This window comes from Equus asinus, chromosome 8 (assembly GCF_041296235.1).
Source record: "Equus asinus isolate D_3611 breed Donkey chromosome 8, EquAss-T2T_v2, whole genome shotgun sequence".
Classification (NCBI taxonomy): Eukaryota; Metazoa; Chordata; class Mammalia; order Perissodactyla; family Equidae; genus Equus; species Equus asinus.
This window is the reverse complement of record NC_091797.1, coordinates 76,703,519-76,718,809: the sequence shown is the minus strand read 5'-3', so window position 1 is coordinate 76,718,809 and position 15,291 is coordinate 76,703,519. Positions and strand designations below refer to the sequence as shown.

At 47.9% G+C, this 15,291-nt stretch overlaps 1 protein-coding gene across 11 annotated transcripts in view; it reads left to right on the top strand.

The window, feature by feature from the left end:
• The first annotated feature begins 4,192 nt into the window (after positions 1 to 4,192).
• The window catches only part of TMEM120B (transmembrane protein 120B), a 39,878-nt gene continuing 28,779 nt past the window's right edge, over positions 4,193 to 15,291 (top strand). For 9 of the 11 annotated variants that reach the window (XM_044775925.2, XM_070515978.1, XM_044775921.2 and 6 more), the window contains exon 1: positions 4,196 to 4,416. In XM_044775925.2, coding sequence (XP_044631860.2) covers positions 4,348 to 4,416 — 69 coding nt within the window. In that variant the 5' untranslated portion in view covers positions 4,196 to 4,347. Of the gene's footprint in view, positions 4,417 to 15,291 lie in introns of all 11 variants that reach the window. The other 2 variants (XM_014858721.3, XM_044775926.2) reach the window with 2 other exon arrangements.

Genomic DNA, 15,291 nt, shown 5'->3' with positions numbered 1-15,291 from the left:
TCATCATGATCAAAGTCCCTAAGAAGAGCCAGATCCAGCCCCAGGGAGCTGATGAGCGATCTTAAAGTGCTATGGGTGGGAACCGGGAGACGGTGGCAGCCAGGTAAGATCTGATACTTCTGGCACCTGAGTGGCTACACTGATGGGGATGGCCAGCCCAAGCTATCTACATAAAGGCTTGTGAATAATGCACATGGAGTCCTGACCGCACAGAGAGAACAATCCCTTAGATTTGCAACCTGACTGTTGGCCAGCCTGCCGATAAGGCACACCTGCCCAGATCCTCCTGGGGCCAGGGCCAGCCTCTCCTGACCCCGGGCAGCCTAGGATAGATGGACCTACTTGGAATAAGCAACTGCAAGTAGAGGTGAAGGGGCAGCCTCTTCTCAAACCCTCTGCTTGGTGACACTTTATTCATCCTTCAAGGCTTTGTTTTCTTTTTGATTCTAATAACCTCAATTAAATAAACCATTTTCTGTTTTTCCACCAGTTGAGTGGTTTATCCGGTTTTGCAATCTCCATGAGACCTCATATCAGGAGTCTCACATTCAAATATCTCCAAGGACCACAGGTTACATACATATACGAAGCAGGCTAGGGTGACAATTGAGCTTGGTGGGGACTGAGGCAACTGGCAAGCTCCATGTGAAGGGACATCTGTTCCTCTATACCAGCCCATTGCCATGCAGGCATGTGAGCCAGTGGGACCAGACCTTTCCAGTTTTCAAGAGAAAGTAAAAGTCTGGATTTTTTAATGTAAAATCATCTTTTTTTTTTTTTAACAATTTTTTTTAAAGATTGGCCCTGATCTAACATCTGTTGCCAATCTTTTTTTTTCTTCTTCTCCCCAAAGCCCCCAGTACACAGTTGTATAGTCTAGTTGCAGGTTCTCCTGGCTCTGCTATGTGGGACTCTGCCTCAGCGTGGCCTGATGAGCGGTGCCATGTCCATGCCCAGGATTCAAACCAGCAAAACCCTGGGCTGCCGCAGCAGAGCACGTGGACTTAACCACTCGGCCATGAGGTCGGCTCCATCTTCTTTTTCTTAATTTAAAAAATCTTTACATAAATGTTTATAGCAGCTTTATTCATAACTGACCCAAACTGGAAACAACCTGAAGGTCCCTCAACTGGTGAATGGATAAAGAATGGACAAGCAAACTGATCCATCCACACAATGAAACACACTCAGCCAAAAAAAAGGAATGAACTAGTGAGACACATATGCATCACCCAAATCTCAAATGCATGATGCTGACGTCTGCTTCTGGCCAAGAGGCAGTAACATGGACCAGATTTACCTTCTCACCTGAAACAACCAAAAAATGGGCAAAATATATATGAAATGATGTTTTAAGACACTGGACATCAGTCAATGGAGGGCAGTGATCCCTGAGAGATAGGAAACAAACGGGGTCAGTCCTACGATGGCTCCAGCTTATTGTCTTGAGAGAGTTTTAGGCCATGGTGCAGAGAGGGGGACCCCAAGTGGAGCCTGTCAGATCCCCTGAGTTGAGAAGACAGAGCTGAGAGTCCACGGGGAACCAAGGAGGTTAGAGTCCTAGAGAGCAGACAGCTGCACACGGAGAATCCTGAGGTGTCCACAGAGTCCCCCCCCAGGACTCAGCTGAGCACTGGTCACCACACGCACCAAGGACAACCCCCTGGGAAAGAACCGCCGGACACGACTAGAGGTCAGAGTGGATGGCTCTCACGCAGGCCCAGGAGTAGTGCCTGCTCCCACCAACCAGCCTGGAAGACCTCGTGACTCATGGGGCATTCATCTTGCCTCAGGAATCCGGGAAAATAAGCTCCCAACTGAGCGCTGTTTTGGTCCCAGGTCAATGTTACAGCAAGAGTCAAAAAGATCAAATTATTTCCAAGTAACTTAACTGCATCCAATATAAAGCTCGAGAATATTTTTAGGAATACTAAAATACAAAAGAAGAAGTAGGGGGAGGGGGAGGAGGAGAGGAAGGAAGCCAACTCACAAGGTAACATTCACTACTTCTGAAGTCCAGTCAACAATAACCCCGCCTGCAAACGAGCCCTGCTTCACTTTCTTTAAGAGGTGTTCTTATGGGTTGAATTGTGTCTCCCAAAAAGATATGTTTAAGTCCTAACCCCCAGAGATGAGAATCATGATTCAAAGTTGGTTATTTTATTTTTATTTTTTTCTGCTTTTGCCCCCCAAATCCCCTCAGTACATAATTGTACATTTTAGTTGTGGGTCCCTCTAGTTGTGGCATGTGGGATGCTGCCTCAACGTGGCCTGACAAGCAGTGCCATGTCTGTGCCCAGGATCCAAACCAGTGAAACCCTGGGCTGCCAAAGCAGAGCGCTCGAACTTAACCACTCGGCCCCCCAAAGTCAGTTATTAATTAGCTGACAATCTTGACTAAGTCACTCTCTTCCTCAGGCCTCAATCAGGAACTGCAAATATTTCTGTGTGCTTATGTGCATATCCCCCAAGCAGAGTGTGCAAACTTAACCACTCAGCCATGGGCCGGCCCCCAATGTGCATTCTTTTTCTTTTTCTCTTTTTTTTGGTGAGGAAGATTGGCCCTGAGCTAACATCTGCGCCAATCTTCCTATATTTTTTTGTATGTGGGATGCCTCCACAGCATAGCTTCATGAGCTGTGTGTAGGTCTGTGCCCAGGATCCAAATCCCTGAACCCTGGGTGGCCAAAGCAGAGAGCATGCACTTAACCACTACACCACCAGGCCAGTCTCTAATGTTCATTCTTTCAATAAATATTTACTGAGGGCCTACTGTGTGCCAAGCTCTGGGGATCCAGTGATGACCAAGACAGAGATAAGATCCCTGAGATCTCATGGAGATTATATACCATGGAGGGAAACACACAACTAACATGGAGACAAACACTTTCATACAATGGTAACTTGAACAAAGGAAACAAAACAGGTGATACATAAGTGACTGGGCAGAGACGTGAACCTCTGGGGGTTCAGGAAAAATCTGTTTTTGGAAGTGTTATAATAGGTGAAATTGTGTCCCCCAGAAAGATATGTTGAAGTTCTAATACCCACTACCTCAGAATGTGACCCTATTTGGAACTAAGGTGTTCGCAGATGTAATTAGTTAAGTCGAGATGAGGTGACGCTGCAGTGGGGTGAGCCCTTAAGAGGAGAGGACACACAGAGACAAGCGCACAGGAAGAAGACCACATACACAGGCTGAAATTGGAGGGTGAGGCTGCAAGCCCAGGAATGCCGAGCACCGACGGCCACCACCATAAGCTATGAAGAAGGAAGGCAATAGTCTACGCAGACTCTCAGAGGGAGCATGGCCTTGCTGGCACCTTGATTTCACACTTCTAGCCTCCGGAACTGTGAGAGAATACATTGCCATTGTTTAAGCCCCCCACTTTGTGGTACTTAACCCAGTTTGTGGTCAGCGCAGCCCTAGGAAACGAATCCAGGTGTCATTTGAACTAAGGCTTGAATGGTGAGAAAAGGCAACCACATGAAGATTCAGAGGGAAGAATGTTCCATGCAAGAGCAGGAAGAGAAAATACAGTGGCTGGGGAGCACCGATCCAGGGAGGTGAGATAGGAGAGGTGACTGGAAAGCTAGGCAGGAACATATCTTGTAGGACCCTGCAGGGGAGGGGAGGGAAATTGGATTCAACTAGGTTTGAGGCGTTTGTGTCATTTGAGCGACAGAAACAGCTGTCAAGAGAGTCACCCAGAGTCTTAGAGGGCAGGAGTCTAGGATCTATTAGTTGCAGTAAATAATAAGGACAATGTGAGATGACAGGGCCCTGTCTGCGCTTCCCCGCCCTGCCCGGCGACCTTGCTGGATGGTCAATGTCAGTTCTAGCATTTCAGGCCCTTGGATTTGGCTCAGGTCAGGCAATGCCAAGAGTGGGGTGAGCTTTCACCTCCCCCACATCTCCTTTCTCCCTCCAGACCCAGACACCCCAAATAAACACAATCTAAGTAAAATAATCTCTGCAAATACACCTCGCGAACAAGCTCTTCAGGCCCAACCGGGAGAGAGAGACTCTGGAGGCGCAGAGACACCCTTAAGGAAGCAGCAACAGACACGGCCAAGACCTGCAAAGCTACAGCAGTCCCCTGGCCCGACCGCGGCGCGGGGGCGGAGCCGGGGGAGGTGCGTGCGCATGCGCGGGGCCGGCCTCCAGGCCAGGGGGTGGAGCGGGCGCCGGGGCGGGGGCGGTGACGTCAGGTGCGCGCGTGGCTCCGGCTGCGCAGGAACAGCTGGTCCCTCGGAAGGCGGTCGGGGCGCGCACCGGAGTGGGGTGCTTGTGGCGGGTCGCGCCACGCTGCGGGAGCAGCCGCCGTCGCCTCGCCCCGCTGCACCATGTCCGGCCAGCTGGAGCGTTGCGAGCGCGAGTGGCACGAGCTGGAGGGAGAATTTCAGGAACTGCAGGTAGGGCCGGGCCACCTGGTCCCGCAACTCTGCTACCTGCGGCGCAGTGCCTTCCCCTTCCTGCTCTCCCAGCCCGGATGGTGGGGGCCATCAGGGCCCAGGGCCTGTCCCTGGCTAGGCCCTGGGGGCTGGGGGTCCGTGTGGGTCAGCCCCCTCCCATCTCCCAGCATTTCAGTTCTTCATCCACTTGGGGCGCCCGGCGAAAACCCCCTATTCTCCCGCCCGCGCACTGGCTCTTTGCTCCGCGCCCCTCCTTCGCTGCAGAAAGTTGCTCTGTGGCCTCAGGGGAAGTTCCAGGCGTGCCCGTGTAGGGGAGGCCTGAGGGGGCAGGTGTGTACTGGGACTCCAAGAGAGCAGCCCAGCCCCCACCTTCGCAGGAGTCTCCCCTGACCCCGGTCCCGCCCACCGGCTTTTGGCGGCTCTCCTTGCCCTCTTCTCTGCAGCTCCATTCTGGAAGATGTGCTTGGGAACCGTTCACCTCGAACCCCTAGGCTTTGCTTAGGGATCAGGGAGCCCTGTTCTCCGTCTTTGGGGCTCTGGTGTCTGTGCCCGCCTCTCCGGCGCTGCTGCTGGCTGAGTTTGGCGTTGTGGATGGCATCTATCAGTTCTGACAGCTGGCTTGCCTCTGTCAGCGCTAGAAGCTACTCCCAGCTCTTCACCCTTCTGGCCCAGAGCCTTACACGGGGTGGCGTGAGGGCGGGTGTAAGACAGGCCCCTTGAGAGAATGGCATTGCCGCGGGAGTTCCTGGCAGGAGGAGTTGTTTCTGATGGGAGGCTCACAGAGGCCTCCGCCACCTACTCTGGTGACTAGAGACGCCTCAGGAAACCTTGGGGTTGGCCAAGAGGGACCCTTGGATCGTTTTTGGTGACGGGGCTGTTCCCTCTCCAGCCACCAGATTCCAGAGTTCGCCTCTGTTTGCCTGAAATCACATCGCACGCCTGCACCTCCTTCCTGTCCTCAGCCGGAGCAGTGACATTTTTCCTGTCCGTGTGGCTCTCGTCTGCAGTTAGCTGGCCTCTAACAGTGTCCAGAGGAGGGGAGAGGAGATTGCCAAGGGTGTCTGTAATGGGTCTTTCTAGACGTGAGGCAGCAGGTCCTGATCCATAGAGAGAGAAGGGCTGGGGAGCCTGAGCAGGAAGGAGGCGTGAGCAGCGGGTCAGGTATCTAGAGGAGGGTGTGCCCTTCTTGGCCTGTCCAGCATGTGTGGGTTGGTGGCCTCTGTTTCAGATCTACGGCTTCACTCCCACACAGTTCCCAGGGGACTCTTCTGCCTCAGCAGCTTCTTAACCCTTTTTCCTACTGGGCTATCAAGCTATGTCCTGCTGCTGAGCCACGGAGGGAGTATTAGGGTGAAGAGTGAGAGAAGAGTTTTGCCATGTGGAGCTTTTGTTGTTAATTCCTTTCCCTTGCCCTGGTTTAGACTAGTAGGAGGAGCAGGAATCTTAACACTTCAGAGCTATGCAATTAATGCAATTAACAACAATTAGATAGCTAGTCTTGGCAGGCAGAGGTTGCAAAGGAGATCTTTGATTTGTTGTTGTGTTCTTACTTGGTGGCTCTGGGGCTCAGGTGTGAGAGACAGAGAGGAGTTGGGACTTAATCCTGGATTTTGTCCCCTGTTGCACAGCAAGTGTTGTAGAAGGACTGACCGGGTAGAAACTGATGTCCTCTGCTCAGTTCTTCAGCAGTGGGGGAACTGGAATGGATTGGGTCTTACTTTGGGGGAAAGGGACCCTTCTGGCCTCAGGCTTTGTTGGGCAGCTTCTGGGTCAGAGGCCAGTGATGGATGGAAGGCCACGGAGTCCTCTTGGGGTCAAGGTCATAGACTGGAGAAAAATTCACAGTCTTCAGTTCATAGATGAGGAAATGGAAGCTTGGGCATGCTAATTGAGTGAACTGAGCTCACACAGCTCTTTAGAGTAAAGTTAAGGCTAGAACTTAGTTCTCTAATCTTTAGTTCAGGTGTCTACCATTGTGTTGGGGGCCCCCTCTCTGTCTTCACACCCCTGACCCCCCATAATAAATGAGAGCTCTGCACTCCTGAGATGAACTCTGGAAATATGCATATAATAAGTGGGGTGTACATTGTCATTGTGCATGTGTTGGACGGACTTTCAGATATGAGACATTTGTTGGGGAACACGGAGGTCACAACAGGTAAGCAGGTGGGTGGCTTGGAACTAGAAAGGTTAACAATAGGAATGATTTTTCTCCCACCAGAAAATCTCAGTCTATCTTAATTTTCCTGTGTCTGCCTTAGAATCTAGGATTTGTGGGTTTCAAATTTGTATCTCTCTGATTCTCTTTCTTGGGGTAATATATAATCTCTGTGTTTTACCTCTCCTTCCATTTTTCAAATGAAGGGAAGAAAGAAGAAACCCAATTCTCAGACCCTAGAAGATTTGAAAGGTCTTTGGAATCCCTCCCCACCTCCAAAAAGTTATAGTCTCTGGGACTTTCTAGAGAAAAGGATCTGTTTTCTTTTGACTGTGATTTGCACCTGCCAGGGCCGTACTGGGCTCAGGGGCAAGGTCCAGGGGCAAGGTCCAGTCGCTATAGGACCTTGTTTTTGGCTGGCTGAGGTTTCCATCTTGCTGGTGAATTGAGTGTCAGTCTGAAACCAGTGTATGTTTGGCCCTGTGGCCTGTAGTGTGATCACAGAAGGTCACTTACGGTTATGGTGGCGGACAGCTGAGTGTTTCCTGCCTTGCGTGACTGGAAACCTGACGTTGTCCCTCCTCACTCAGGAAGGAGGTGGTCGTAAGTGGCCTTTCCGTAAACCTGATCTCAGCAGTGCTGGGGCCTGGTAGGCCATTGTAAAGATTTAGCCCTTTACTGCCGATGAAACTGGCATCTCTCTGGTTGTTGTATATAGAATAGAATTGGGGAGCAGACAGGAAAGAGGACTATATTGTTATTTCATTAAAACCTTATAAAATAGACCCTTTTATTCCCAATTTACAGGGGGAAAAAATCAATTCCCCAAAGCAACAGGGCTTGTAAGTGCTTGGAGTCAGGATTTGAACCCACGCTGTCGAACAGAACAGTGGTTAAAAGCACAGACTCAGGGGCTGACCTGGTGGTGCAGCGGTTAAGTGCGTATGCTCCGCTTCAGTGGCCCAGGGTTCACTGGTTCAGATCCCGGGTGTGGCACCCGGGGACATGGCACCGCTTATCAAGCCATGCTGTGGTAGGCGTCCCACATGTAAAGTAGAGGAAGATGGGCACGGATGTCAGCTCAGGGCCAGTCTTCCTCAGCAAAAAGAGGAGGATTGGCAGCAGGTGTTAGCTCAGGGCTAATCTTCCTAAAAAAAAAAAAAGCACAGACTCAGTCTGTGCCCTGGGGTCCTCTTTTGTGGGCTTTTGTGTCTCTTCCATCTTGCGTTGCCTTATGGGCCTTTTTCTTTAGAAGCGAGTTCTGTGGAAGGAACTCTGGGGAGGGAGGTGGGATTCCTGGGTACAGGCCTGATCTCTGCCATTGTCTAGTATCAGACCTTGAGCAAGCCTCCTCTCTGAGCTTAAGTTTCTTCATCTACAAAACAAAGGCTGATACTAACAACAAGAGCTAACTGATACTTGGAATGTCCCATTTAATCTAAATGACAACCATGCTTCATGGATGAAAAGACTGAAGCCCAGAGATGTCAAGTAACTTGAACGTCATGGAGCCAGAATTTGAACCCAGGCCTGCTGTATAGGTCAGATACTTTTTGGGTTCCTAACACAGTGGACTCAAACTTTTCAACTTGCAAGTTCTCATTTCTTTTGTATGGTGCTTTAACACAGTGCATTAGTCAGAATTCTTAGTTGCAAGTGACAAAAACCCCATTTGACTGGCTTTGAGCCAAAAAAGGGTTTATTGGCTCATGTATTGCAAAGTCCAGAGACAAATGGCTTCAGGCAAGGCTGGATCCAGGGGCTCCAGTGATGTCTCTGTGTATCTCTCTGTCTCCTCTATGTCATTTCATTCTCAGACACTCTCTCCCGTGTTGTGGCCAAGAGGACCACTGGCACTCCCAGGCTGATGTCTACTAGCTTAGCAAACCTGGCAGAAACAGATCATCTTTTTCCCTGTAATTCTAGCAGGAGTCCCAGGGCTGACTCTCATTGGCCTGTCTTGGGTCATGTGATTATCCCTTACTTAACCAGTTACTATGGCACTGATTGGCTGGGCCTTGGTACGTGTCTACCCACGGATCCCAGGACAGGGATCAGTGCCACTCAAACCACATGAAATTAGAGTTGGGGAGGGGCTGTCCCATGAAAGAAAACCAAAATACCAATAGTGAAGAAACAGAGAGGGGTGCTAGACAGACATCTTTTGGGGGATAATAGAAACAGTTTATATCTGTAATTCTCAAACTGTGTCAAGGCACTCCCAGGGAGCTGCAGCAAGCTCACGGGAGCACAATGCTATAATTTAAATTTTCAGGGGAAGCACAGTGACGTCTGTCACACGTCGCTTAGACTGCTAGCTTGAGGCAGTTAGTTCACAGTTGCACGTTAGGTCATGCCACCTTCTTTTCGATGATGTCATTTCTTTCGAAGTTGAGTTTTCAGTGGTCTCTGATGAAAATCAAGTACTAGATGAAAATCAATATAGAACAAGAAATGAGAAGGGCAGTGTCCAGTCTGATTCCAAGGTTTGAGAATTTGTGCAGAGCCCAGCGGACGCACATCCCATTAGTAAATAATTCTGGTTATGTCAGAATGAAATAATAATATTTTTGTTGATTTCTGTGTACTCATTTTTCCAGAGGCTCCTAAGTTGTTAGGACGTAAACACTTTTCAAATATTTGACCTAAGGACTCCGGGCAAAGCTTACTGAGATGCTAAGGGCATGGGGAACTGGCAGAGTTCGGGAATTTGTTTTCTGTCCTGATTGTGGCAGTGGTTGCACAACTGTATATATTTGCCAAAATTCATTGAATTATATACCTGAAAATTGGTGAATTGATATGAAAATTATACCTCGATAAAACTGATTTAAAGAGACCAGTACATGACCTGTTACATGTATGTCATCTCCCCGCCCTTTTACAGCTGAGGAAACTGAGGTACAAAGAGATTATGTAACTCAGCTAAGAAGTGGCAGACTCTGGATGTGCAGTCAGACATTGTAACTCTGGAGCCTAATCCCGTAACCATGGTGTTCTCCTGCCTCCTCAGTGCCTGACATACATGCTGATACCCCTGTTTATTCCTTTAACAGACATCACTAATCGCTCCCAGCGCATGATTGAGTATCGCCCAATATAGAATTGAGACAGTTTAGGTGAAGTCAGCTTGCCATCCTTGGTAGTGGTTCCATGGTGATGAGTCTTCATTAAGTATACTCAACATCCAGAAATCTTTATTTGAAGTTGATTCCTTGGAAAGAGAACTATGTAAATGGAATCTCTTGAAAACTTACCACCAGAGAGAAGCACAGCTGTAAGGCACCACGTTTTGGTGGTGGCCATGGCTCTGTTGCAATCTACTGGGTTGTCCATCAACTTGCCGTGCTCCTGGGCCAGAGCCCTGTCTGAAAATGCCGTGAGATTCCATTTCTGGCAATTCTTGGAATAAACGTTGCCTCAGGCGTTGTGACTCCTCAGTTCTGGATCTCATGACGCAGCCGGGTTGTGTTAGGGAGGCATCTCCGGATGTTTCGCGGCCGTGCTGGGACCTGGAGTCATGAGCCTCATCTTCCCACTGGGGCAGAGCTTTGGGCCTCAGAGGACAGGGGAGGCGGCAGATCTCAAAATCCTCCAACGGAAACTTGCTTGTTTGTGTCTTCTATACGTGGCCTGAAAGGGTGATGATCAGATGTGTAGGAAAGCAGCTATGGGCATCTTAGTTCAGAGAGCTGATGTTAGTACTTCTCTTTTTTTTTTTTTTTTTTGAGCAAGTTTAGCCCTGAGCTAACATCCACTGCCAATCCTCCTCTTTTTGCTGAGGAAGACTGGCCCTGAGCTAACATCCATGCCCATCTTCCTCTGCTTTATATGTGGGACGCCTACCACAGCATGGCTTGACAAGCGGCGCATAGATCCGCACCTGGGATCCGAACTGGCAAACCCTGGGCCACCGAAGCTGAATGTGCGAACTTAACCGCTGTGCCACTGGGCCGGCCCCAGTGCTTCTATATATATATATATATATATATTTTTTTTTTAAGGAAGGTTAGCCCTGAGCTAACATCTGCTGCCAATCCTCTTGTTGTTGAGGAAGACTGGCCCTGAGCTAACATCCTTGCCCATCTTCCTCTACTTTTTATATGTGGGACGCCTGCCACAGCATGGCATGCCAAGTGGTGCCACGTCTACACCCGGGATCCAAACCGGGGAACCCTGGGCCGCCAAAGCGGAACGTGTGAACTTAACTGCTGTGCCACTGGGCTGGCCCCCTATTTTTTTTTTTAATTCATTCTACATTTTTATAAGGAATATGTATCCACATAGTTAAACATTCAAATAGGAGATACATACAAGAATTCTCTTAACACTTGTTTATAACAGGTAAAAACTGGAAACCTAAATGTCGGTTAGAATGGATAATTCCCCTCAACACCCACGGAGCGGGACATCAAGAGGAGAGTAAATAAACTAGAGCTGCATGTATCAACATGGATAAATCTTTTAAACGGAAAGGCAACATTGAATGAAAAGTTGCAGAGGGGTATTTACAGTGTGACATTTATATTAAAGTTAAAAACGTTCAAAACAACACTATGTATTGCTTCCTGAGACATATCTGTGGAGTACAAATATAAAGACTTGCAAGGGAGTGGTGTGGGCCACATTGAGTCTCGTGGAGATTCGAACGGGGGCCCGTTAAGAGGCAATGACTCCCGCAAGGGTCGCACTGAAGAGTTTAAGGGAGGGGCTGTTTACAGAGGTGTAGCAGTTTCGGGGGAGGCCTCTGGACCTGGGGCCAGTCCTAACCCTAAAGGGGCAGAGGGAGGCAGGCAGTCACTAGAGCTTGGCCGAAGCTTGTTGCTGGGGAAGGGGAGCTGCCACCGGCGCTGGCCCTGTCCTGGTTGAAGGCTGCAGCAGAGCAGGGAGGAGGCAGGAGCAGCAAACACCCTCACCTCTCTCTCCTCCTCCCTCCCGTCTTCTGTCCGTGCAGCCTATTAGCTAAACCCCAGTAGGAGGCAGAGCAAGGGAGCCCAGGAGACGCGGTCTGTAGGGGTCAGCCTGCTAGGGCACAGAGAAAGACAGAGTTGATCTGGGCTGGGCATGGGGGCAGAAATAACCAGCAAAAGGATCCCCCTCTTTGGGGGCAGAGGATGGGAATACCGCCTAGAAAGAGTACATAGGGGCTTTCAACCCTGTGGACACTATTATTTCTTAAACTGAGGGTGAGAATATGAATGTGAATGTTATGTTTATTTTCTATTATATGATTTTTCATCTCTTTTTCTATGCCTGAAATATTTCATAATAAAATGATCAGGAGACCAAAAAATAATCGAGCAGTACTAAAAGGGTTATATATAAGAAAGAGGCTCACTGTCAGTCATTTCCATGATTATGACCGCGCAAATGTCATTTACTGCAGAATCAAGTAGTGTACTCTGCTTGTTTTTTCTCTTGGAGATTTTGATTACATTTATAGAGTTAACATTTGATTCTTTACTGGCAATGTTTGCCTTATAATTAGCCTCTTTTCCCCTCTAAAGCTCTGTCTTTAGATATTCTGTTAACTGTGTTTTTTTTCTTTGCTTGGTCTTGAACTAGACAGTCGCGGGGTTGGGTGTGCTTTGTGCTCCTGGATGGAGTCCTTTCTTCCACAGCTGCCCCTGTGCTTTGGTGCCCCCAGCACTCTGGGCTATTTTTAGAGGTAGCAACTTGGTGTGGAGTCCATCACGTTTGATAAGCTGGTATTCCCTGCGCTGTGTGCAGAGCGCCCACTCCCAGTTTTTGGTACGTGTCCTCATGTTCCAATCCACTGCTGCCAAGTTTAGAAATAAAAATAGTGGTTTGGCAGTTTGGCATTTTCTTTAAAAGTTAAACATACATTTACCGTACAACTGGGCATTTCCATTCCCAAGTATCTACCCAAGAGAAATGAAAATATGTGTCTACAGAAAGACTTGTACGTGGATTTTCATGGTAGCCAAACAGTAGAAAGAACTCAAGTGTCCAACAACTGGTGAATGGGTAAACAATATGTGGTATATTTATAGCAAGTTTTTATTGCTGAATGGCAATAAAAAAATACTAATACATGCTACAGTGTAAATAAACCTCAGAAACATTATGCTAAGTGAAAGAAGCCAGACACAAAAACCACATATTATGTGATTCCATTTATATGAAATATCCAGAAAAGACAAATCTATAGGGACAGAAGGTGGATTAGTGGTTACCAGGAGCTGTGGGGGGAGAGAGTGGGGAGTGAGTGCATCGACCCCGGGGATCCTATTGAGTGATAGAATGTTCTAAAACTGGATGTGGTAATAGTTGCACAACTTGGTAAATATATAAAAATCACAGAATTTTGCACTTAAAATGAGTGCGTTTTATAGGATGTAAATTGTTACCTCAATGAAATGGTTAAAAAATAATGGTTAAGATTCTTAGTTTGGTAGAAAAACACCCAACGTGGTGGTTCAGAGAGCTACATTTTTGGGTGACTGTTTAGTTACTGGCTCGGTGAAGGGTTCTTTCAACCAGGCTCCAAGTCTTTGCTTTGGCATTTTTAAGATGACAGTGCCTTGGGCAAGAGCTTGGTAATAATGAGTCCAAGATTTGTGGCTTCTCTTCTTACCTGGTGTGGTTAACTTTGTCCAGTAGGAAAGCTCTGTTCTTTGGCGTATTAATCTAGATTCTGACACTTGCCTCTGAAGTGGAGACACTCAACGCAAATGGGCAAAGCCAAACATAAGATGGAATTTCTTTGCTCATGTAATTGGGAAGTCAAAAGTGTACCGCTTCAGGTATAAGCTGATCCAGGGGCTCAAATGAAATCATCATGGCTCAGCCTTCGTCTCTCTCTCTGCCCTGATTTCCTCTTAGTTGGGTTCATTCTCAGGCAAGACAGCCCCATTAGCTCTGGGCTCACATCCTGCTACCTTCAAAACTAGTGGAAAAAGAGTTTCTCTTTTTTGGCAGTTCTGATAAAAGCCCCATAACTGAGCTTCATTGGTTCTGAATACCAGTTCCTGAATCAACTGGCTGGGTCAGGAGGCTGATGTTCTGATTGGCCAGGCCTGGGTCATGTGCCCTGGAACCCAGGGTAGGGTCAACCCCACTCCTACCTAGATCTCGTGGACTGAGTGTGGGGGAGGGATGGGTCTCCAAAGAAACTATGGGGACATTAACCAGAAAGGGAATAGCTGCCTAGTTGGCAAAAACAACAGAAGGCGTCCATCTGGTGAGTAGTTCCATTCAAGGCCACAGGGACAGGGTTGATTGGATAAAAGGCAGGATTGGATTGCCTCAGTGTGGCCCATCTGCTCCTGGAAAAAGCATCTCAAAGCACAGGTCCATTTGAGGGTCTGCTGAAGACACCGTCTTGTGCAGAGGGTAGCCAGAGGCTCCGAGGGAAGACAGGAGTTGTATCGCCTCCGCCTGCCAGAACCACCCCATCGACAGTGCATCAAGAGATAGCTGTTATAAAATGGTGCAGCTGCTGTGGAAAATGGTATGGCAATTCCTCAAAAAAATTAAACATAGAATTACTGTATGATTCAGCAATCTCACTTCTGGGTATATGCCCAAAATAATTGAAAGCAGAGACTCGGACAGATATTTGTACACCCGTGTTCATAGCAACATAATTCACAACAGCCAAAAGATGGAAGCAACCCAAGTGTCTGTCCACAGACCAATGGATAAACCAAATATGGTATATGTGGACAGTGGAATATTATTCAGCCCTAAAAGGGAAGGAAATTCTGATACATGCTACAACATGGTGAGTCTTGAAGACATTATGCTATGTGATAAATAAGCCAGTCACAAAAAGGCAAATACTGTATGATTCCACTTATATGAGGTCCCTAGAGTGGTCAGATTCATAGAAACAGAAAGTCAAATGGTGGTTGCCAGGGCCTGGGTGGGAAAGGAAATGGGGTCATAGTTTGATAGGTCTAGGCTGTCAGTGTGGGATGATGCAAAAGCTCTGGAGATGGATGATGGTGATGGTTGCACAACAACGTGAACGTATTTAATGCCAATGAATTGTATGCTTAAAAATGGTTAAGATGGTAAATTTTGTGTGTATTTTATTACAAATAGAAAAATAAAAATTTAAAGGATTAAAAAAGTAAATTTTTATATGTATTTTATCCTAATTAAAATATATAGAGAGAGATGGGTGTCTGGAAAAAAGTAAGTATCCAAGAAATGAATTGGTAACCTTCTCTGTGTCTTGTGGGACTGGCATGAGGGGGAAACAGCAGAGCCTGAGCATGGGTGAGGAATGCTCTGGGGGTGGAGAGCGTGTCACAATAAGGGCCTTATTTCTGACTCCTCTCACCCTGCGTTGTCCTCCTCTTGGCTGGCAAGTCCTGAGTCTGGAGCCGAGGACAGGAGTGGTCTCTAGTATCGGGTCTACCCTGGGAAGTGGCTTTGGCCGATGGCAGAGAGAGAGAGAATTGCAGGGGAGCAGGAATGACTCACTCCATATACTGGGGGACAAAATTATGGGAAGGCCCAAGGACTTCCCATCCCTACGCATCAGCCTTAGGATTGAACAGAAAATATCACCAGTGGAGTATTAGAAAAGTGCCCGTAAAAAAGTAAATGTTGATAGCATTGAGTATTGGTGAGGTGTGGACAACTGTCGTATGCTGTGGCTGGGAGTGTAAATTGGTACAGCCATTCTGTGGGCAGTTTCCCAAGATCTATTAAAACTAAAAACAAGCCTGTACCCCCTGACCTAG